We start from the raw sequence: 21,543 nt of genomic DNA on the forward strand, positions 1-21,543 counted from the left end.
CTCCCGATCTTGGCAATTTTAAAGATTATTACAACATTATCGCCTGTTTTAACATTTTACATTAAAAAAATACTATATTTTATTAATTTTATGGGATTAAAATATATTTTTGTTATTTGTAAAATAGTATACAAGATAATCGAAGTACATTTTCATGTTATGATAACTTCTGAAATCGCTATTCTGTCTACTTCTTGCATCCTTCGCCGCATTCATCATTTTCACAAATATCACAAAGTGAAGATTTCACTTCATAGTAAACTGTGCCACGTTGTTCGGTGTTGTAGTAGTCGTAGACGGTAATGGCTGCGGGTTTTTGCTTGGCAACAGCATGTGATTTTTCAGCAAAAACATCGAAACATACCGGTTCGCCAATCTTTAAACTATCGAAATAGATGATGATGACAGTTTCCGCATTTTTAGTCTCAACACGTTGAACTTGTTTGGCCAAACGTATTTTATCAAAACTATCCACATCAGCAGTAAAACCGGATGGTAATGATATTTCCATAACAGCCATATTCGATTCCTGCAGTTCACTATCGGCAGGAGTTTGATATTCGGTGCAGACATTCATTAGCAATTGATGAGGATTTGGTGTGGATTTTAATGCATGTTTAATTGAAAAACTCGGTTTATCATCTTTGGTAGCTAAATTATAACGATAGGATAGTTGTACCAAACAGGAACCTTCACCATTGGCAGTCATGCTCACTTGACGCGTTGTTTTGGGGAGCTAGAAGAGATAGAACAAAAAAGAAAAAATAATGAATGTTAGAACGTTTCTTCGGACTATTATGGAAAGTCATTAAGAATTCACCTATGAATGATTTTAGATAACGACAATACTGCGCTGGTAGTCTTCGAATATGTTGTTATTATACATACATGTCAAAATAAATATAGGTTGGTGCTTATATTGATACGTCATTCATCTGGCACACTGAACGTCCCACCATCCAGTTTTGTATATATTGTTACAAAAGTAACTGACGGAACATCCTATATAAAGGATGTTAGAATAGTCTATGCGTCAGCGAGCGAGTATAAATACGAGAGAGTAGAAGGTGGGCGAGTTGAGTTCTAATTCAGACAGCGAAAAAAACGTCAGTTAGAGAAAAAGTAATGGAAAGCTGTGTGCTAAGTAGATATAAACTGTGTGCTTAACAGAGCCGGGTGACGTTGGGGGATGGAAGATACCAAGGAACGGTCCTGACCGGTTTAACATGGCAAAGCCCATGATTAATCTTGGTCCCTCTTTCATCTCAAGCTAACATGTGCCGCTCGTTCACCCATAAGATCGTTAAAAACTTGAGTTTGGGCGTCGCGTTAGTAACCCTCCCCTAGAAAACACAGCCTACTATAAAGAAACGAAAGAAAAGAAAAACAAATCCCACTAATGCTGACGAACCCCGCAAACGTTTTAAGAACCATGATCTGCGAATTTGCACCTGGAATGTTCGCACTCTTTATATGGAAGGTGCAGTTTACGCATTGGCAGATGTATTTGAAAAGTACAAGGCCGACATTACTGCCACACAGAAAATACGATGGAACGGGAACGGCGTCACAACAACACCTAAAGGTGACGCACTGTACTAAAGCTTCCATGACACAAAGCATGAGTTTGGTTGCGGATTTGTAGTTGGTCGCAGGTTAAAACATCTGGTCACCGGCTTCACCCCAATGAATGAAAGACTCGCTGTAATTCGATTAAAAGCAAAATTCTTCAACATAAGCTTTATTTGCGCTTATGCTCCCACTGAAGACAAGGACGAACAGACCAAAGATATATTTTACGAATGCTTAGAAGAAACTTATAACCGTTGCCCTGCCCATGAAATTAAAATTATACTAGGCGATTTAATGCCAAAATTGGAAAGGAGAATTTCTTTGGCCCAGGAGTCGGGAAATTCAGTCTCCACAGCGAAACATTTGACAATGGTATGAGGCTGATAGACTTTGCAGCTGCAAAAAACATGGTGGTTAGCAGTACCAGATTTAAGCATCTCGGTATTCATAAGAGCACCTGGCTGTCGCCAGATTAAAGAACAAGAAATCAAATTGATCACGTTGTGATAGATGGAAGACATGCATCAAACGTGTTGGATGTACGATCGTTCCGAGGTGCAAACATAGACTCGGACCACTACCTTGTTGCAGCAAAGGTACGCACCCAGTTAAACGTAGCAAACAAAGTGCGAACAGACACAACACGGTTCCGAGGTGCAAACATAGACTCGGACCACTACCTTGTTGCAGCAAAGGTAGGTACCAGATTAAACGTAGCAAACAAAGTGCGAACAGACACAACAAGGAAGTTGGACATCGTTAAGCTACAATCACAACAGATAGCCAAAGCATATTACACTCAACTGGTGCAACTCCTTAATCAAAGCACTCCTCGTCCCGATAATATGTCACCGCAATGGCAAAGTATTGCCCACTCCATGCAAACAGCCGCAAAATCCATAGTTGGATACCAGAGACCTCCACCAAGAAATCCATGGTATGATCAGGAGTGTCGTGCTGCTACCGAAGAGAAAAATGCGGCATATAGGGCTACTTTACAATCAATAGCAACGCGTAGAGCACGAGAGAGGTATCGGGAGAAAAGGAGAGAGGACAAACGTCTTTTTCGCAGGAAAAAAGAGAGATGGAAAAGCGGGAGTGTGAACAAATCAAGATGTACAGGAGACTGAATGAAGTCCGAAAATTCTACCAAAGAATGAAACATCAAAATGATGGCTTTGGAACTGGCATATCCTCCTGTAAAAACCGGCAAGGTAATTTGGTAATTGATACATATAGTGTGCTCAGGATATGGAAAGAACATTTTTCCAAACTGTTGGTAGTAGCGAAGTCGAGGAAGATACCACCGATCCAATCCCAGAAGATGGTATTGAATGTATACCACCCGGCCAAGATGAGGTAAAGCCAGCAGTAAATCGGCTGAAGAATAATAAGGCAGCAGGAGCTGATGACCTACCAACCGACCTGTTTGAAACTGGAGGCGACACGCTGATAAGGTTTATGCATCAGCTAGTTAGCTCCATCTGGCAGGAAGAAAGCGTACCCGACGATTGGAACCTGAGCATCTTGTGTCCCGTCCATAAAAAGGAGATAAGACTTTATGCTCCAACTATAGAGGCATAAGTCTTCTCCCTATCGCCTACAAGATCGTGTCAGGGATATTGTGCGACCGACTAAAGCCTATGCTCAACGAGATAATTGGGCCATACCAATGCGGCTTTAGACCTGGCAAGTCCACCATTGACTAGATATTTACCCTGCGGCAAATCCTGGAGAAGACCCAAGAGATGCAGATCGACACCTACCACCTTTTTGTCGATTATAAAGCAGCCTTCGACAGCCCACTACGCTCAAAGGTATTCCGGGCCATGTCTGAATTTGGTATTCCCGCAAAGCTCATTCGTCTTTGTAAAATGACTTTAACTGACACAAGATCTTCAGTTAAAATAGGAAAGAACCTCTCCGAAGAATTTTGTACCAAAAGAGGTTTCAGGCAAGGAGACAGCCTTTCGTGTGATCTTTTCAACATCTAGCTAGAAAAGGTTATGCGAGAGGCAAACGTCAAAAGAAGTGGCACAATCTACACCAATAGCCACATGTTACTTGCTTATGCTCTTGATATAGACATCTTGGGACGATCAGTAAAGGAAGTAACCGATACCTTTATGAATGTCGAAGGAGAATCTGCTAAAGTGGGCCTGGCGGTAAACGGCGAGAAGACCAAGTTGATGGTGTCGACGCTCAATGCGTCCATTGAGATCGGACCAACTGTTGAAGTTTGTCCCTATAATTTTCGGGCCACATGGCAGTGCACGCAAAATTGGAAGGCCAAAGAATAGATGGCGCAAACAAGTGAATGAAGAGATGACAAGGCGCGGTATTCCAGAAAGCGAAGCACTAAACAGAGAGAATTGGAGATCTTTTCTTAGTTCGGTCTATGAAACAAATGCTCTGTAATGGGCCAGCTAAGTAAGTAATATCTCAATAACGGTAAAAACTACGAATATATTATGAAGGTCAGTCGTGTAGAGAATTTTCATAGCTACAACATTCTTTAGTCCCATTTCGATAGGACTTGCGGTTTCCAAGCAAAATCGTGAAAACCTAAAAAACCCTTAAACATGTCAACTTGAATCGCGATTTATTTCTTTCTTTCCCATCTACGAACATTGTAGTTTCAGAAAAAATTCCGAAGTGTAAGTACCTTCCATTTAAATTTGGTTCAAGAGCACCGTGCATTCCAAAATAAATATAGGTAGGTGCTTACACTGACACATCATTCATCTGACACACTCACGGACCGACCCGCTATCCAGTTTTTTAGATATTGTTACAAAAGATGGAACATCCTAGATAAAGGATGTTGGAACAGTCTATGCGTCAGCGAGCGAGTATAAATACGAGAGAGTAGCAGGTGGGCGAGTTGAGTTCTAATTCAGACCGCAAACAAAAACCGTCAGTTAGAGAAGAAGTAATGGAAAGCTGTGTGCTAAGTAGATTTAAGCTGTGTGCTTAACAGAGTCGTCCAAGAATAGTTAAATAAAGTCAATAAAGGGTTACAAAATTTTAATTTAAACAAAAAATCCGATAAATATCTTATCGGAGAATAAAACAAGGTCTATATAAATGTACCCTTAACAAGAATTTTGTCTATTCAAGTAATAATCACACTTACCACATGAGTTTGCAACAATAGAGCATTATCCTTATTTACATCAACTCTGTCCTTAGTTGTCTCCTGACCTTCAGCATTTTTAGCATTGAATTCAATGGACATTTGGCCATCACCTCCGACAGCCATATAACGTTCAGCAAATTTAATGAGAGCCTGCAAACCCACCACAGTATCCTGGGTATTGTCAAAACCACCCAAACTGTTACGTTGACCCACTAACCATTGGATAATGGGCAACAACTTGCCAGCTTCTTCAGTTTCCACCAATGTTTGCAGCACATATGAGGTCACCTCAATATCATTTGAATGATCCTTATTGGCATTGGACCACCATTTCAAACCATTTTCAAATGTGGAAGATTTTTCAAGTTTTTCAGCAACCTTTGCAGCATCTGGGTGATGGACTTTTGTGAGTACCACTGCAGCAATAGATAAGGCATATTTGTTATCTTCCTTGTCAATGTTATCGGTCAAGTATTTTATGGCTTTTTGGATTTGTGGCTTATATTTCGTGGCATAGTCCTGCAAAAGGGTGAAAGGTTGAAAATTTGTATTACAAAAATAAGAAAAAATAAGACTTACCGTATCTTCCAGGAAAGCCAGTAGGGTAAAGGCTGTAAATCCAATATCATTTTGGTGGGCTGGATGGAAAAGTTTACCCAATTGTGGGAAGTGACCATCTTCTGCTTGTGTCTTGGTAAGGAATTCCAGGGCCTGATCAATTACCGACGCGTCAATGGTGATATATTTACGAGCCTGAATAAATGAACGAGCCACATAGGCTGTAAGCCAACTATTGGCCTCACTGCGGCCCTCACCAAAGGCACTGTAGGCACCATTTTTATGTTTATAGGTCAGTTCACGTTGATATCCCGACTCCATATAGCTCTTGGCTTTTTGAACAATCAGAGGCATATCCTTTTTGGTGGCATCCAAATAGTAAAGAACCAAAATATTGGGAACAAAATTGACCATATTTTGTTCACCACAACCATAGGGCATGCGCACCAATTTATCAATGTTTTTAATGGTGGGACCCAAAATATCACCCACAGCTGAAAATTCCAAATATTCTGAATCCAAAACTGCATCTTTTGGTACGGAGGCCTTTAGTTCATGCTTAACAGGATCCCCCTTCTTGGGTATATTCACAAAGATGGCATGATTTTCATAATGGGTAACACCTTCTGGTTCGACCTTTAGTTTTTGATGTATGGCATCACCAGCCAAGGGAGTGATGGCCTTGATTTTCAGGGTAATGTCACCAACTTTATTGGGACGAATCATAAACGAGACCGTTTGGCCACCATTTGAGGGCACCGTCACTACCTTAGTTCTTTGCTTCTCCTCCAACACCATCTCCTCAATGTCATTTGTGGCCTCTGTAAAATCATACTCCTGATCGGTGTTTTCCATTGTCACCTCAGCCACCAAAGATTTCTCCATATAATTAAAGACCACAATTGGTATGGAAATAACTTCACCACGTTTCACAGAATAGGGCAGATTGGTGCTCAGGAAGAATGGTTGGAATACCTTTATTTTGGTGGGATTTTCAGCCATTGCAAAGCCAGTCTTTTCGTTCATTGCAAAACCGGTAACCACCCAAGATGTTATGGTATCGGGAATTTTCTTTGTCAGTTGAGCCATGCCGGAAGCATCAGTGCTAAAGAGATTGTAAATGGGAGGGGAATGGAAAAAAGGCAATATTAATTTATTATAACCAAAGAAAACATATTTTCAAAACATAAAACACTTACAAGACACAGAAAGCATTACTATCACCTCAATGCGGGTGGGTTAGTTGAATGATTGGGTGTTAGAATTATAGATGCTTTCATAGCGAGACCATATTATAATGAAAATGTAAGAATCGCATGCCAAAGAGGATGGAGGATGCCTTGTTAAGCGATGAAATAGATAAAATTAAAGCAAGCAAATGATGGAAGTATGGAAGAGAAAATAAGATGTTGAATATTAATTTAGGGTTTTTACATAAGGGGTTTTTTGTATAATTTCAAAGACGGTAAGTGTGTGAAAAGATTTGTGAAATTAATCACTAACTCGATGATTAGTCAAATCCATTTTCATCTTGGTGATTTGGTAAAGGAATGTTGGGGAAAAAGTGATGTTTCCCTTATTCATCTCTCTTGTTACTGATAAATTCTCAAATCGATATTTTGAAAGTTACGATGTCTGTCTTTGGAGCAATCTTTCGTTGACTAGAGCCATGGCGCAATGCTTCATACATTTGTTATTTATCATAGCTGATGATTATAACTTATGCAGTTTGAATCGCCTCATAATTGCACCATGTGGGTATCTATTCTTATAATTTAGATATTTAATTACTCCAGAGTCACATGTAGAAAGTTTTGTAAGAGAATATATGAATTTTTAATATAATCTATCTGATTGGAATCCACATGAGTCGAATAACTTATTACAAAGTAATGCAAAAACGCTACCTTCTGCATTACCACTTATTTTATTCATTAGTAAGTAATGAATACGGGGGCACAGAGAGTTGAGCGATAATGAGAGTTTTTGATAGACAATAAAGTGGAATTTTGTTTTATAGATCGAAGCAGAATTATCCTATTAAGTATTATTTCATGTCCAGTGTTGAAGGATTAACCACCATAATGATAATGACAAGGAAGACCATAACGCTAAGTGTTGATATGAATTAGCATGTAATGGTAGTAAGTTACAAACTTGACTAACAATTGCAATTGGCTCCTTGAAAGACTACATATTTATTTAGTCGTATTAAAACCATACATATATTCCTCAGCGAAACATTCTCAGGCTACCGAACGTTTCATCATCAGTGGTAAAGGGCAAGATTTTATCTTTTACAGTCTTATTAGACAGGCTGTATTTACATTTGTCATTCTCTTCGTAACTTGTTGAAATATCTATCTGAGGAATTAAAAAATAAGGATTGCACGGTACTCTTGAACCAATTTTAAATGAAAGGAGCTTACACCTGGTAAGTTTTGGATTGTGAAACTACAATGTTCGTAGGTGTGAAAAATAAAAAAAATCACCGGAGCGCTTTTTAAATAACTCGCAATCAAAGTTCACATTTCTAGGGTTTTTTTTTATTTTCACGATTTTGCTTGGAAACCGCAAGTGCTATCGAAATATTGTAGCTGTGGAAATTCTCTACAAGATTGACTTTTATGTTATTTTCCTAGATTTTACCATTTTTGAGATATAGAAGTTCAAATTGGAGCAAAGCACTGACTGTATCGCCTCCTTATAAACTTTACTCCTAGTTTATTTGATTTTTCCAAAATAATCCAATCGAAATGTCTGAAATTGGCTATTTTGCCAGGCTTATTAATAGAAATCTTTCTTTCAAAAATTTCTAGGGATAGAAAACTTCCTATCAGAAATTTCTTAAGAGACGTTTAGGTTTTGATATAGCCTCGATGAAACGACACTGACCTAGAATTGCACTTTATAGTTAATTTAACTGTTTTTTTTTGCATCGTGTTCATTTAAGCGAAACTGAACTAGATCGCAGTTTACCAGTCATATCAACGAAAAAATCGGTAAAATTAAAACAGAATTTTGTGTTCTCTATTACTGATAAATTTCGTTAATTATCGAAATTATCAAATGGGTAAGAGAATCCCACCGCTTATATGGGAAGAGAAGGATTCGACTATTTTCGTTCGCTCATTTAATGAACTGCAATGAACATAGATCAGTTGCTCTTTGCAGTGAATCATTCAATTGAACCAGTGGGCGTGGTCAAATTTTCTTTGCATAAAAATCTAAGTTGGGTTATGACGAACATTTCAAAAAAAAAAAAAAAAAAAAAAGAATTATCGAAATCGGTCCAGCCGTTCTCAACTTATGTCATTACCAACGAACGACATTTGATTTTTATACCCTAAACCACACAGTGGTAAGGGGTATTATGTCTTTGCGCATTTGTATGTAACATACAAAAGGAAACGAAATAGACCCATAGTTCCTTTTGGGGATATATATAATCACTTTCTGAGTCGATTTATGCATGTCCGTCCGTCCGTCTGCCCGTCTGTCCGTCGTCCATGTATTTTTGTTCGCAACGTACAGGCATTTTTTGTCCGATTCAACTGAAAATTGGGCAATATAATTTGTTTAGCCATAGAAAGAGCGCTATTTATTTTGGTGAAAATCGGTTCAGATTTGGATATAGCTCCCATATATATTTTCGACCGATTTGACGTATTTGCTGCACCAAACACGATATATACGTCCGATTTTGATGAAACTTGGAATGTGTGACTGAATTCGGTCTAGAAATAAGTGTGCCAAATTATATCGAAATCGATTAAGAGTTGGATATATCTCCTATATATATTTTCGACCGATTTCACGTATTTGCTGCACCAAACACGTTACGGATGTTTGTTTTCAATGAAATATGGAGTGTGTCACTGAATTAGGTCTAACAAGTAAAAAAGTATCAGTCGGCTTTGCCGACAGAAATATACCCTCAGCCTGTATGTATTTAGGGGGTTTCAAAATTTTGGTCGTATGAACCGACAAAAATGCTGATAAGGATTAAAGTTCAAAAATTTTGCGGAAAAGGTACTTAAAGGAATGGACCGTCATAGACCATGAGGGTGCCATAGGGGGTTTTTACACCATTCGGGCTGTTTTCTGAAAAAGTATGGACTTGCCCCTGAAACAACTTTTACCATCGTAATTGAGGCAGCGAATGTAAGTTGCTTCAACAAAAATCAAAGTGATTCAATAGCAGGTCTTAAAATAAACATATCCAAAATTTTGTGTGGGATGTACGGGATGGAGTGGACAAATATAGTCCATATTCGAACCTTATCTATATCTGGTAGATATTATGAGAATGTGTAAAGTATGGATCAAATCGGTCATTCCCATCAAGAGTTATCGTGCGCACAATTTCTCCGAATATTTTTGAACTTTTGTGGGGTAGGTACCTGAAGGAGTGGACCGATATGGCTTATCTACGAACTTATACTAAGTTTGGAAACAATATTACGAAGGCCAAATTTTGGCCGGAATCGGAATTTCCGTTCGAGAATTATCTTGCGTTTCCACCCATAAACATGGTGTCATAGGGTTTGTTTTTCAACTTTCAAGCTATTTTTTCATGAAGTATGGACTAGCGCCTGAGCAACTTGTATCTTCGTATAGGGGGCAGTGAATACAAGATGGTACAACAAAAACCAAGGCGATTCGAGAGCAGGTCCTAAACTGAACTTTTCCGAAATTTTGTGTGGGAGGTACTCGAAGGAGTTTACCGATTGAGTCCATATTGAACCTCATCTAAGTCTGGTAGAAATTTCATAATGTGCAAAGTGTGGACCAAATCGGTTACTTCCTTCAAGAGTTATCGTTCGCACAAATTTTCCGAACATTTTCGAACTTTTGTGGGGGAGGTACCGGAAGGAGCGGACCGATATAATCCATCTTTGAACTTGAACTAAGTTTGGACAAAATATTACGAAAGCCAAATTTTGGACCGAATCGGCAGATCCGTTCGAGAGTTATCTTGCGCTCCAACCACTACACACGGTGTCATAGGGTTTTTTTGTAACTTTCAGGCTATTTTCTCAGGAAGTATGGACTTGCCCCTAATGAAACTTACAGCGTCGTATAAAGGACAGCGAATACAACTTGCGTAAACAAAAATCAAAGAGATTCGAGACCAGGTCCTAAACCGAACTTTTCCGAAATGTTGTGTGGGAGGTACCCGAAGGAGTGGACCGATTGAGTCCATATTGGAACCTCATCTAAGTTTGCTAGAAATTACACGATGTGCAAAGTATGGACCAAATCGGTTATTCCCTACAAGAGTTATCGTGCGCACAAGTTTTGCGACAATTTTTGAACATTTGTGGGGGAGGTACCTGAAGGAGTGGACCTATATGGCCCATCTTCGAACTTAAATCGAATCTGGACAAAATATTTCGATACCCAAAATTTGAACCGAATCCATTGATCAGTTCGAGAGTTATCGTGCGCACCAGCCAGCCAGACGGACAGACAGACAGACAGACGGACGGACATTGCTAGATCTACTCAAAATTGTCTGAAACGGATATCGTACAAACATACTTGGGGTCTAAAACCATTATTTCGATGAGGCACATTTTTGGTCGTATCAAAGTGTAAATACCCTCTTTAGCCTAAAGGCTGAGGGTATAAAAATTAATGTGCCAAATTACATCGAAATCAGTTTGGATTTGGATATAACTGCCATATATTTTCGGCCGATTTGAGGTATTTGCTGCACCAAACACGCTATACACGTCCGATTTTGATGAAATATGGAATGTCTAATTGAATTCTGTTTAAAAATAAGTGTACCGAATTATATCGAGATCGCTTCAGATTTGGATATACACACTTTGGATATTTTAATATTTCTTCGAATATTAGATGAAATTCGAAGGTGGTGCTTATAGGAGTGGACCCTTCCTGTACCTCCCCCACAAAAGTTCGATTTGGTCTAAACTTTGGATCTCTAAATATTGTTGAAATTTAGTTTATGTTCAAATTTGGGCCCTATCTGTCCAATCCTTGCGGTACCACCCACACAAATGTTCTGTTCAGGGATCCTATAGACATTTGTACCGAAGGTTTTCCTAGTGGCCATGTTTACAGCGATATTATGTTTTTCGTAGGCTAGTGTGATAAAAAAGCCATATCTATCGATACCCCCGCAAATGTTTGAGGTTTAGTCCTATCCATACTTTTGTCGGTTCATACGCCAACAATTTTGAAAACCACCCTAAATACATCAGTTTTTTTTTTTTTTTTGAAAAAGCATTCCAATCCACACAGGTTGAGAGTATATATCTTTCGGCAAAGCCAACTGAAACTTTTTTACTTGTTTAATTTAAAATTCTTACAGAATTGGCTATAGTTGCGCGTTTAGGGTTCCTAGAGGCAAAAAACTTCTCCACCAAAAAATTGTGGATTTGACCCACGTTTTTTTTCTCAAAAGATTTCTCCACAAAAATTATGAACATTGGTCTATCTATCGTCTGTCTGTTGAAATCGAGATACAGCTCGCCATATTTAAGACCGAGCTTTATAATTTAGTATAGGAGTTTATACTGCGCCTAGCATATTTGGTATTGACTTGCTATATCGGTCCACGTTTTGACACAGCAACCATATAACGGTACCTCCTGATTTTCGGTATTTTGAAGGTTGTGGCCTCAATATACCTTTGAATATGGCTGAAGTTTAGTATTTGATCTTTGTTCAAACATAAAATTGTCGGTGTAGATCCACGTCTTCATATAGCCCTTCAGGCAGAAAATCCTTTTAAATAACAAGTAAGGACGTATCAGGCAGCTGTGCTGACAGTGAAATACCGTCAGCCACTGACCAAGAAAAAAAACAACAAAACCAAACCAAACACAATAATTATGCCGTATATAAAATATATTGATTTTATACCACGAGTTTGCTTTAAAATCTGCAGGTATCGTAACGTGGGCTTATACCAAATCATTGACATATACCAAACATTTTTGGCAACCAAACTTCCTGATAAAGGACTCACACAATATCCGACAGGGTTTTGAAGCTTTTGGGCCATTATCTTAGGAAGTATTGACTTACTCCGGATCAAAATGTACCATTGTAAATGAGGCCGCTCCAACAATCTACTAAAAAAGAATCAAAACGATGCTCCTCTCCTAAACTTCACTTTATTCGAATTTTGTGTGGAAGGTTCCCGAAGGAGTGGACCGATATAGTCTATATTTCAATCCCACACTGGACTGGATGAAATAATACGATGTGCAAAGCTTGCATCAATCAATGCATCGGAAAAATATTTTAAGAATATGTACGTAATCTAAACATCGCGACGATTCAAATGGAACCAAAAATATAGAAATCTATTCAGCGGTTTGGACATTTTAGCAAAAGCAAAAAAAAAAAAAAAAATATATTGAGGGAGGTTATAAAATTTTTGTAAGAGAAAATATTTTTCAAATTTTTTTGTGTTTTTTAGTTGAAAAAAAAAAAAATGTGAGAAAATTAGGTCGGAGTTATTCTTCTATTTCAGTTAAATTTCACGCAAAATATCACGTTTTTTATTCTAATCACTTCTCGAGTACACGCTAACATCTAGCGGAAGATATGGGTAACGTTCAAATGAATGTTGGGTTCCTTTAAATGGGGTATAATCTTCAAATAAAACTTTATCATTTGAAATGCGTGTAAATCGCGAAATTCTCAAAATCGCTTGTACACATTTGGATTTACTTTGGCCGCTAAGATGTAGCGTCGTCTGCAGTTAAGTGTGCAACAATCTATATAACGCTTATAATTTGTATAACGCTTATAAAATGCGCATCCGATTTCACTACCAACCGTGGAAAAATACATCGATCTAATCCTATTTCGATCAAATCCATTAAGAACCGTGGATGTAGCATCACACACAAAACCGCGAGTGATGTGTCAGTTTTTTATTGACAAGAAAACGATCCACAGAAAATGCGACTAAATCCGCGATATTTTCAAAAACATTTTGCGCACATTTTTCGGTTTTTGCAGTTGCTATTTTCGCCGTTCTAGGGGATGGATTTTCACGATCTATGATAAATATGATCCGGACCGCTGAAAAACTAAAATATCGCGGGGTACCAGCACACTCAAAAGGATATTGTAAATACTGTACCCAAAAAATATGTTTTTTAGACAAAATATCGCACTAAATTTTGGCCTTTGGCAGTAGATTACTGTGATGCTGTGTGGGCTACATAGTCAATATACATATCAAATTATGTGTAATTGCGAATACTTTAATGCTATTAATTGTTTTTTGAAATACTCGAATGCGCGTGCCAGTTAAATTAGAAATACGAAAAACACCTAAAATCCAGCTTCAAAATGTCAGCATCCATAAAAGGGGGAAGCAGTGGAATTTTCGAAAAGTGATACATTAGAAGTGTAATCTTCATTTTGTATTCTTCTACTTTTACTTTGGACATATGCCCGTCATTTGAACGGTTTAATCAGCAATCAAATAGTAACGTAAAAAACCTTGTTAGCTTCAAAGTTTTTTTCCTATTTTTATTCATTTACGCGGTCATAACTTCCACGCAAATTAAATTATTTTGCCAAATTTTTGAGCTTTGTTCAAAAACACTTGAATTGATCTAGCCATGGTCATAGTTACTGGTAAATTGTAATAGTTCGCGTATTATAATAGTGCAAACCTTGGCTTCATGGAAACTAAATTTTTTTGATATTCACTCATATACCCTTTTAGCCTAAAGGCTGTGGGTATAAAAATCAAATGTCATTCGTTGGTAATGGCTTCAGGAAATGTAAAGGGACGGCCCCCGATGAAGATAGGGTACATATTTTGTTGAATTTCGGAAGGGGAAGTACCCCTCCCCTATACCACTGAACTGATTTCCAATGATTGCCGTTGTTATGTATATTTTATGAATTTTTGGGGGGAGGTTGGGTACTTTCCCACGCCTACGATTATGTATAAGCCGAACTCATGATTATATCGGTTTCAGCATAAATTTAGGGAAGCAATGGGTTGTGTGTACCCTAGATACATATTTGGAGCCAAACTACCGGATTACGCCCACTTTTTTAAAATATGTTATATCTTGAAAACTGATGACCACGCCCACTCTTTTCAATACATTATTTTCCAAAGCTACTGAACCTAATTTAATGGAATTTTCACAAAATGTTGAGGAATGTCCCGTTGTCCAAAATGCTATATATTTGTAGACGAATTTCGGAGGCCTATTTTTTATAATCGCTATATTTGCTAAACTTATTAGAGCATCGGCTTGCAAATTAATTTTAGAGACAATGGTAGTTGCGCCGCCGATCAAGAAAAGCGATATATTTACAAATGTTCTTAAATGATGAGGTTCAACGTTCCATCAGTCATCAAAAACTTAAACATATAAGTCTCAATAAGCGGGATAATTCGACTTAACCATTTTTTAACTTCAATAATTAGATCGCCTTAGGATAAAGACAGGGGACATGGACGATAATAAATCCTAAACAGCATCAGTGGGTGAAAAGTCCAACAAAGTCCGTAAGAGAAAAGAAAGGTTATGGACAAAATCTGTTGATAAATTTAAAATTCCTCCTCGGTGAATTGTCACGCATAAAGTTCATAAAAAGTTGTTGTTAAAACTCATTACGACGTGCCAGCAAGACAGAACGGGGTCTGCTAGTTATCAATATAAAATGATTTCCATTATTTAAGATATTCTACTCTTCGAAGGAACCCTCTGGAGGAAGAGTTCTTATTACTTCAATAGAATTCGCCATTCTGACATGTTTATCGTTTTTATGGTTGAATGCCGAACGCCTTTTTAGCACAAAATTGAAAGAATATTACCGTTTGGGCAGGTTCTGGAACACAACTTATATTAACTCGTATGAAAGGTTTAAATCGCCTACGTAATTTTGAGAACGAATAATGTGATTTAAACGCCCGTATGAACATGGTGTTAGTCTTAAATAAAGAGCAGGTATGTTTTCGTTTCAGTACTCAAAAACATGTACAAAATTTCAAATTCATAAATAGTAAAAAATGTCGAAATACGAGATTCTGAAAGAGACCAAATATCTGTAATTAGAGTTGGGCAATCTAGTGCCCGGAGAGGATCGATTTTTCTTTTCCCAAAAGGAACTAGTTCCTTAAAGTAGTTACAAATAGTTCAGAGATCGATATAGTTCAACGAATTTTTCTCTTTCATCGTTCTTTTTATTCCAAATAGTTCCGAGACCAAAATAGTTCAACGAATCTTTCTCTTTTATCGTTCTTTTCGTTCCAAATAGTTCCGAGACCGGAATAGTTCCACGAAACTTTTTGCTCTTTTTGTTTTTTTTTTTTTTTTGTTCCAAATGGTTCCGAGACCGAAATGTTTTCATTGTTTGGTGGATGAATTGACATAAAAATAAATTGCAGCGAACAAACAGCAACAAGGAAAGATCGACGTTAAATTGAAGTAACGAGAAAAACGAAAGGAACTAAAGGAACTATATAAACGCAAGAGCTGGATATAGTTCCAATAGTTCCTTGTCCGGAATAGTTCCTTGGAACTAGTTCGTTCCGGAACTACACAACTCTATCTGAAATAATTTGTCCACTATTAAATGTATATACATATGTTCATAATCTATATTTACAATATTTACAAAAAATATGTACTAATGGTTGTACCATGAAATTTATATACAACAGAATTACTTAAATTCTGATTCTATTCGATTTCTAACTACATGTTATGGTAAGCTATTTATAAGATTTTTGGGGGCGCAATAATATACCTCCTTCCAAAAAAACAATTATTACCAAATAAAAACTGAAGACAATTTACTTTTTTCCAATCATATTTTCCCAAATCCAAACATCTATGAAATTGTCACGCAATTGTGTTTGAGTTACACCAAAGGGTGTATCTTCAAATCCCATACCGGTGACAATTTGATGTAAGGGTTTATGGCCATGTTTATACTTCTTAACAGGATTTAGTAGAGCTACAAAAACAAAAGGGGGAAGAGATTTAAGAAAGAGTGTAGAAAAAAACATTATTTACAAATTTCGAATTAATGTTATTAAATTTGTAAATATAATGAACGAAATATTATATAAAATATAAGATACGCTTTGGGACACGTTAACTATAATGAGTGTACATCACAAAAACCCTACACCCGTACTCTAGAGACGCCACAGTAGAGTTTGAATTTTGCAAACGTTTAGATTTCTCCAATTTTGTTGTAGAACAATGGACAATTTGTTGCATAAAATTCAAAGAGTTTACCCTACACATAATTTGAAAACATCCAATCTTCGGTGAATTGTCTCCACTGTAATTTAATTGATGGCTTTACCACAGGCTTTGGTTTCCAGTTGTATGACAGTGTTATTGATATGGTCAATTGTAAAGAAAAATTGCCGGTCGTTCCATGGTGGACACTCATTGCATGGTATGGCGGATTAGAGGATGACATTTTATGTACTTTAATTAAAGAAATGAAAATAAACTACATATATAATTGAATATTCTTTTAGAAAATGTTGGATCACCTTTGCTCCAACTAAAGTTCTATTTAAAATTCAATATGTGAAAAGATTTCCTACTTATAACCCAGACATAGCATCAGTTCTCATTGATAACACTGTCAATAATCAAATCGCCCCACTCTAATAGACACACATGTGTATATAAATAATTGTATTGTTTCAATTTAAAGGCTTAAAATATGGGCTTAGATATGATATGCTGATGAGATGTTTATTGTAATATTTAAGCAATATACTCATAAAATTGCCGAGTGAAGCAGCTATAAAGGATCATAAGATTTAAACCGAGTGGAAAAGTGTACAAATGGGTGTAAATTGGCCTTAAGACCTCGTTCATATGGGACGCTGGGTGCTAAAACGGTCTAACTCACATGCTCAAAAAATCGAACTGACTGTATTGATTTGACCAAAACCTTTTGAAATAAAAACAAAAAAACTCCCTATTTCATTGTATAACAATATGTTAATTACCTGCAAAAACAATTTAATATGCAAGTTTTAGTAGTTATTTCGGAAGGTTCCGGTTAAATCAGTATAGTCAGCTTAATTTTTTTTTAACATGTGACTTAGGCCGTTTTTGCGCTGACCACCTCATATGTACCTATACCTGCGCTTTACACTAATGTATTATTATGATCCAACGAAGATAGATGATTCTATGTATTACCAAAGCAATTTGTAATTTTCTAAGACGCTTGTTCTGAATATTTGTTTGTTTTGTTTTTCAATTTCTACGATGATTTTTTTTTAATTTAACATGTGATTTAGGCCGTTTTTGCGCTGAGCGCCTCATATGTACCTATACCTGCGCTTTACACTAATGTATTATTATGATCCAACGAAGATAGATGATTCGATATATTACCAAAGCGAATTGTGATTTTCCTAAGACCTTTGTTCTGAAATTTTTTTATTTGTTTTGATTTTCAATTTCTACGATGATTTTTTTAATTTAACTTTTTACGTATTTTCTTCACCCAAATCCATATGCAATGCAATTTATATTTCTAAAAGAGTACAATAGTAATTTTAATTACATTTCGAAATTTTGAAAAATCCACGTCCGATTTCTGAGCAGCTTTCGTATTTTCGGCCGCCGTTTTGTATTAATTACGCCAATTTCCATTTCACCAAATCGAGAAAATATGCCAAAGGGTCTTTTGAATGCGATTTCTATAAAATATTTTATTTTTAGTTTTGTTTTATAAAATTAAAAAAAAAAATTAATATAAGGTAAAAACAAATCTATGTCATATTTTTTTATAACCAATATTGATTTTGGAAAAGGGGTTTTTATAAATCATTCAAGCTTTATATCATCACATAGTCTTGTTGATCAGTCAGAACGTAGATTTTCTGTAAAGTACTTTTTTAGGTTTTCCAAAACATTCTAACTTCATAGTCTGAATTTCTAGTACAAATAAACCAGAGCGGATTTTTTAACAATTCTCGTATAGTTCAAAATTATCTACAAAAAGGTTTATAGGTTTATTGCTAAAAGAGAAATACTTATAAAATTTTTATAGAAAATTCTTCAGTATTTTTATAGAATATTCTATCGAATTTCTATAGAAAATTGTTTAGAATTCCTGCAGAAAGTCATGTAGAACTTCTGTCGAAATTCCTTTAGAATATTCTATAGAATTCCTATAGCAACTTCTATAGAAAATTGTATAAAAATTCCTATAGATAATTCTATAGAATTTCTTTAGACATCCCTATAAAAATTCCCAAGAATTTCTTTAGAATTTCTATAGAAATTCCTATAGATAAATCTGTAGAATTTCTATAAAAATTCATACAGATTCTTACAGAAATTCCTATAGATAATTCTATTGAATATCTTTGAAATTCATATAAAATAATCCATTGAATTTCTATAGACAATTTCAGTATAGAAAATTCTTTATAATTTCATTAGAAATTACTATAGAAAATCCTGTAGAAATTCTATAGTGCCGATCCACACTAGAGTGATTTCATTGAAAAACTTCATGAAATTAACAGTTCTCAGTCCCCATCTACACTAGAGCGATTTCAATAAAAAAAAATTGCGTGAAATTATGCGTTGTTAGATCGAGTTCTATACTTAAGTAATTTTTATGACTGTTTCAATGAATAGGCTCTAATGTGGCCCGGGACTTCGATCGAGTTCCCCACCACAGAAATTTCATGATAGAAACAGAAAATTCTATAGAATTCAATAGAAACATCTTTAGAATTTCTGTTGAAAAATCTTTAGATTTTCTATAGAATATTCTTTCGAATTTCTACCGAAAATTCTTCAGAATTTCTATAGAAAATTCTTTAGATTTTCTGTAGAAAATTCTTAACAATTTCTATAGAAAATTCTTTAGAATTTCTATAGAAATAATTATAGAAAATTCTGTAGAAATTACATCTTTAGAATTTCTGTAGGGAATTCATAAGAATTTTTGTAGAGAATTCTTTAGAATTTCTATAGAAAATTCTTCAGAATTTCTATAGAAAATTCTTTAGAGTTTCTATAGAAAATTCTTTAGAATTTCTATAGAAAATTCTTTAGAATTTCTATAGAAAATTCTTTAGAATTTCTATAGAAAATTCTTTAGAATTTCTATAGAAAATTCTTTAGAATTTCTATAGAAAATTCTTTAGAATTTCTATAGAAAATTCTTTAGAATTTCTATAGAAAATTCTTTAGAATTTCTATAGAAAATTCTTTAGAATTTCTATAGCAATTTTTTAGAATTTCCATAGAAAATTCTTTAGAATTTCTATAGAAAATTCTTTAGAATTTCTATAGAAAATTCTTTAGATTTTATATAGAAAATTCTTAACAATTTCTATAGAAAATTCTTTAGAATTTCTATAGAAATGATTATAGAAAATTCTGTAGAAATTACATCTTTAGAATTTCTGTAGAGAATTCATAAGAACTTTTGTAGAGAATTCTTTAGAATTTCTATAGAAAATTCTTCAGAATTTCTATAGAAAATTCTTCAGAATTTCTATAGAAATTATTATAGAAAATTCTTTAGAGTTTCTATAGAAAATTCTTTAGAATTTCTATAGCATTTTTTTAGAATTTCCATAGAAAATTCTTTAGAATTTCCATAGAAAATTCTTTAGAATTTCTATAGAAAATTCTTTAGAATTTCTATAGAAAGTTCTTTAGAATTTCTGTAGATAATTCTTTAGAATTTCTATAGTAAATTCTTTAGAATATCTATAGAAAATTCTTTAGAATTTCTATAGAAAATTCATTAGAATATCTATAGAAATAATTATAGAAATTTTTGTAGAAATAACATCTTTAGAATTTCTGTAGCAAACTCTTTAGAATTTCTGTAGAAAATTCTTTAGAATTTCTATAGAAAATTATTAAGAATTTCTGTAGAAATAATTGTAGAAATAATATCTATAGAATTTCTGTAGAAACCTCTTTAGAATTTCTATAGAAAATTCTTTAGAATTTCTATAGAAAATTCTTTCGAATATCTATAGAAATGATTATAGAAAATTCTGTAGAAATAGCTATGGAATATTCTGTAGAGTTTCTATAGAAGTTCTTATATTTCTATAGAAATTCAAATAGGAAACTCTGTACAAATTCATATAGAAAATTCTATAGAATTTCTATACAAATTCGTATTAAAAATTCTAAGGAATTCCTTTAGAAGATGCCACAGAATTTCTATTCAAATTCATGTAGAAAATTCTGTAGAATTTCCACAGAAAGTCCTATAGAAGTTGCTGTTTAAAATTTTAACGAATTTGCTATAGAAATTCTAAAGATTTTTCTACAGAAATTCTAAAGATGTCATTTCTACAGAATTTTCTTTAATCATTTCTATAGAAATTCTAACGAATTTTTTGTGGAAAATTTGGAATACATTTCTATAGAAAATTCTTTAGAATTTCAATAGAAATGATTTTAGAAAATTCTGTGGAAATGACATCTTTAGAATTTCTGTAGAAAATTCTTAGAATTTCAATAGAAAATAAGAATTTCCATAGAAAACATTTCTAAAGAATTTTCTATAGGAATTGCTACAGAATTTTCTAAATGAATTTCTACTGAAATTCCACAGCATTTTCTGAAGGAATTCCTTATTATTTTCTATAAAATCTCCATAGAAAAAAATTTCTAAATAATTTTCTATAGGAATTGCTTCAGAATTTTCTGAATAACTATTTTCTTTTTTTATAAGAATTTCTATAGAAAATTTATAGAATTTGTTTATAGTAGTTTCTATAGAACTTCTATAAAAAAAAAATTTATAGAATTTTACATAGAAATTCTGATAGAAAATTCTATAGAAATTCCGAAAAAATTCTTTAGAATTTTTAAAGCATTTTCTACAGAAATTCTAAAGTTGTCATTTTCTAAAGAAATTCTTTATTTTTCCTAAAGAAATTCTTTATGATTTTCTATAAGAATTTCCATAGAAAATATTTCTAAAGAATGTTCTATAGGAATTGCTACAGAATTTTCCAAATGAATTTCTACAGAAATTCCACAGCATTTTCTGAAGAAATTCCTTATTATTTGCTATAAGAATTTCCATAGAAAATATATAGAATTTTTTATAGTCGTTTCTATAGAAATTTTATAGACTTTTACATAGAAATTCCGATAGAAAATTCTATAGAATAAAAAATTCTAGAAATTTCTACAGAAATTCTAAAGACGCCATTTTCTAAAGAAATTCTATATTTTTTCTTGTTATTTCAATAAAATCTATGAAAATAATATTTTTAA

The 21,543-nt window shown here is 34.6% G+C and overlaps 1 protein-coding gene across 11 annotated transcripts in view; it reads right to left on the reverse strand.

Annotated features, from left to right (window-relative positions):
• Positions 1–77: 77 nt before the first annotated feature.
• Tep2 (Thioester-containing protein 2) overlaps positions 78–21,543 on the reverse strand; it is a 109,156-nt gene continuing 87,690 nt past the window's right edge. For 10 of the 11 annotated variants that reach the window (XM_073970094.1, XM_073970086.1, XM_073970092.1 and 7 more), the window contains exons 6-8: positions 5,291–6,374; positions 4,709–5,230; positions 78–736 (exon numbers count right to left, since the gene is read on the reverse strand). In XM_073970094.1, the coding sequence (XP_073826195.1) occupies positions 188–736; positions 4,709–5,230; positions 5,291–6,374 (2,155 nt within the window). In that variant the 3' untranslated portion in view covers positions 78–187. Of the gene's footprint in view, positions 737–4,708; positions 5,231–5,290; positions 6,375–16,089; positions 16,250–21,543 lie in introns of all 11 variants that reach the window. The other variant, XM_073970093.1, reaches the window with a different exon arrangement.

The sequence above is a fragment of the Musca autumnalis genome, unplaced genomic scaffold (assembly GCF_047663935.1).
Source record: "Musca autumnalis isolate F117 unplaced genomic scaffold, ASM4766393v1 scaffold_2, whole genome shotgun sequence".
Lineage (NCBI taxonomy): Eukaryota > Metazoa > Arthropoda > Insecta > Diptera > Muscidae > Musca > Musca autumnalis.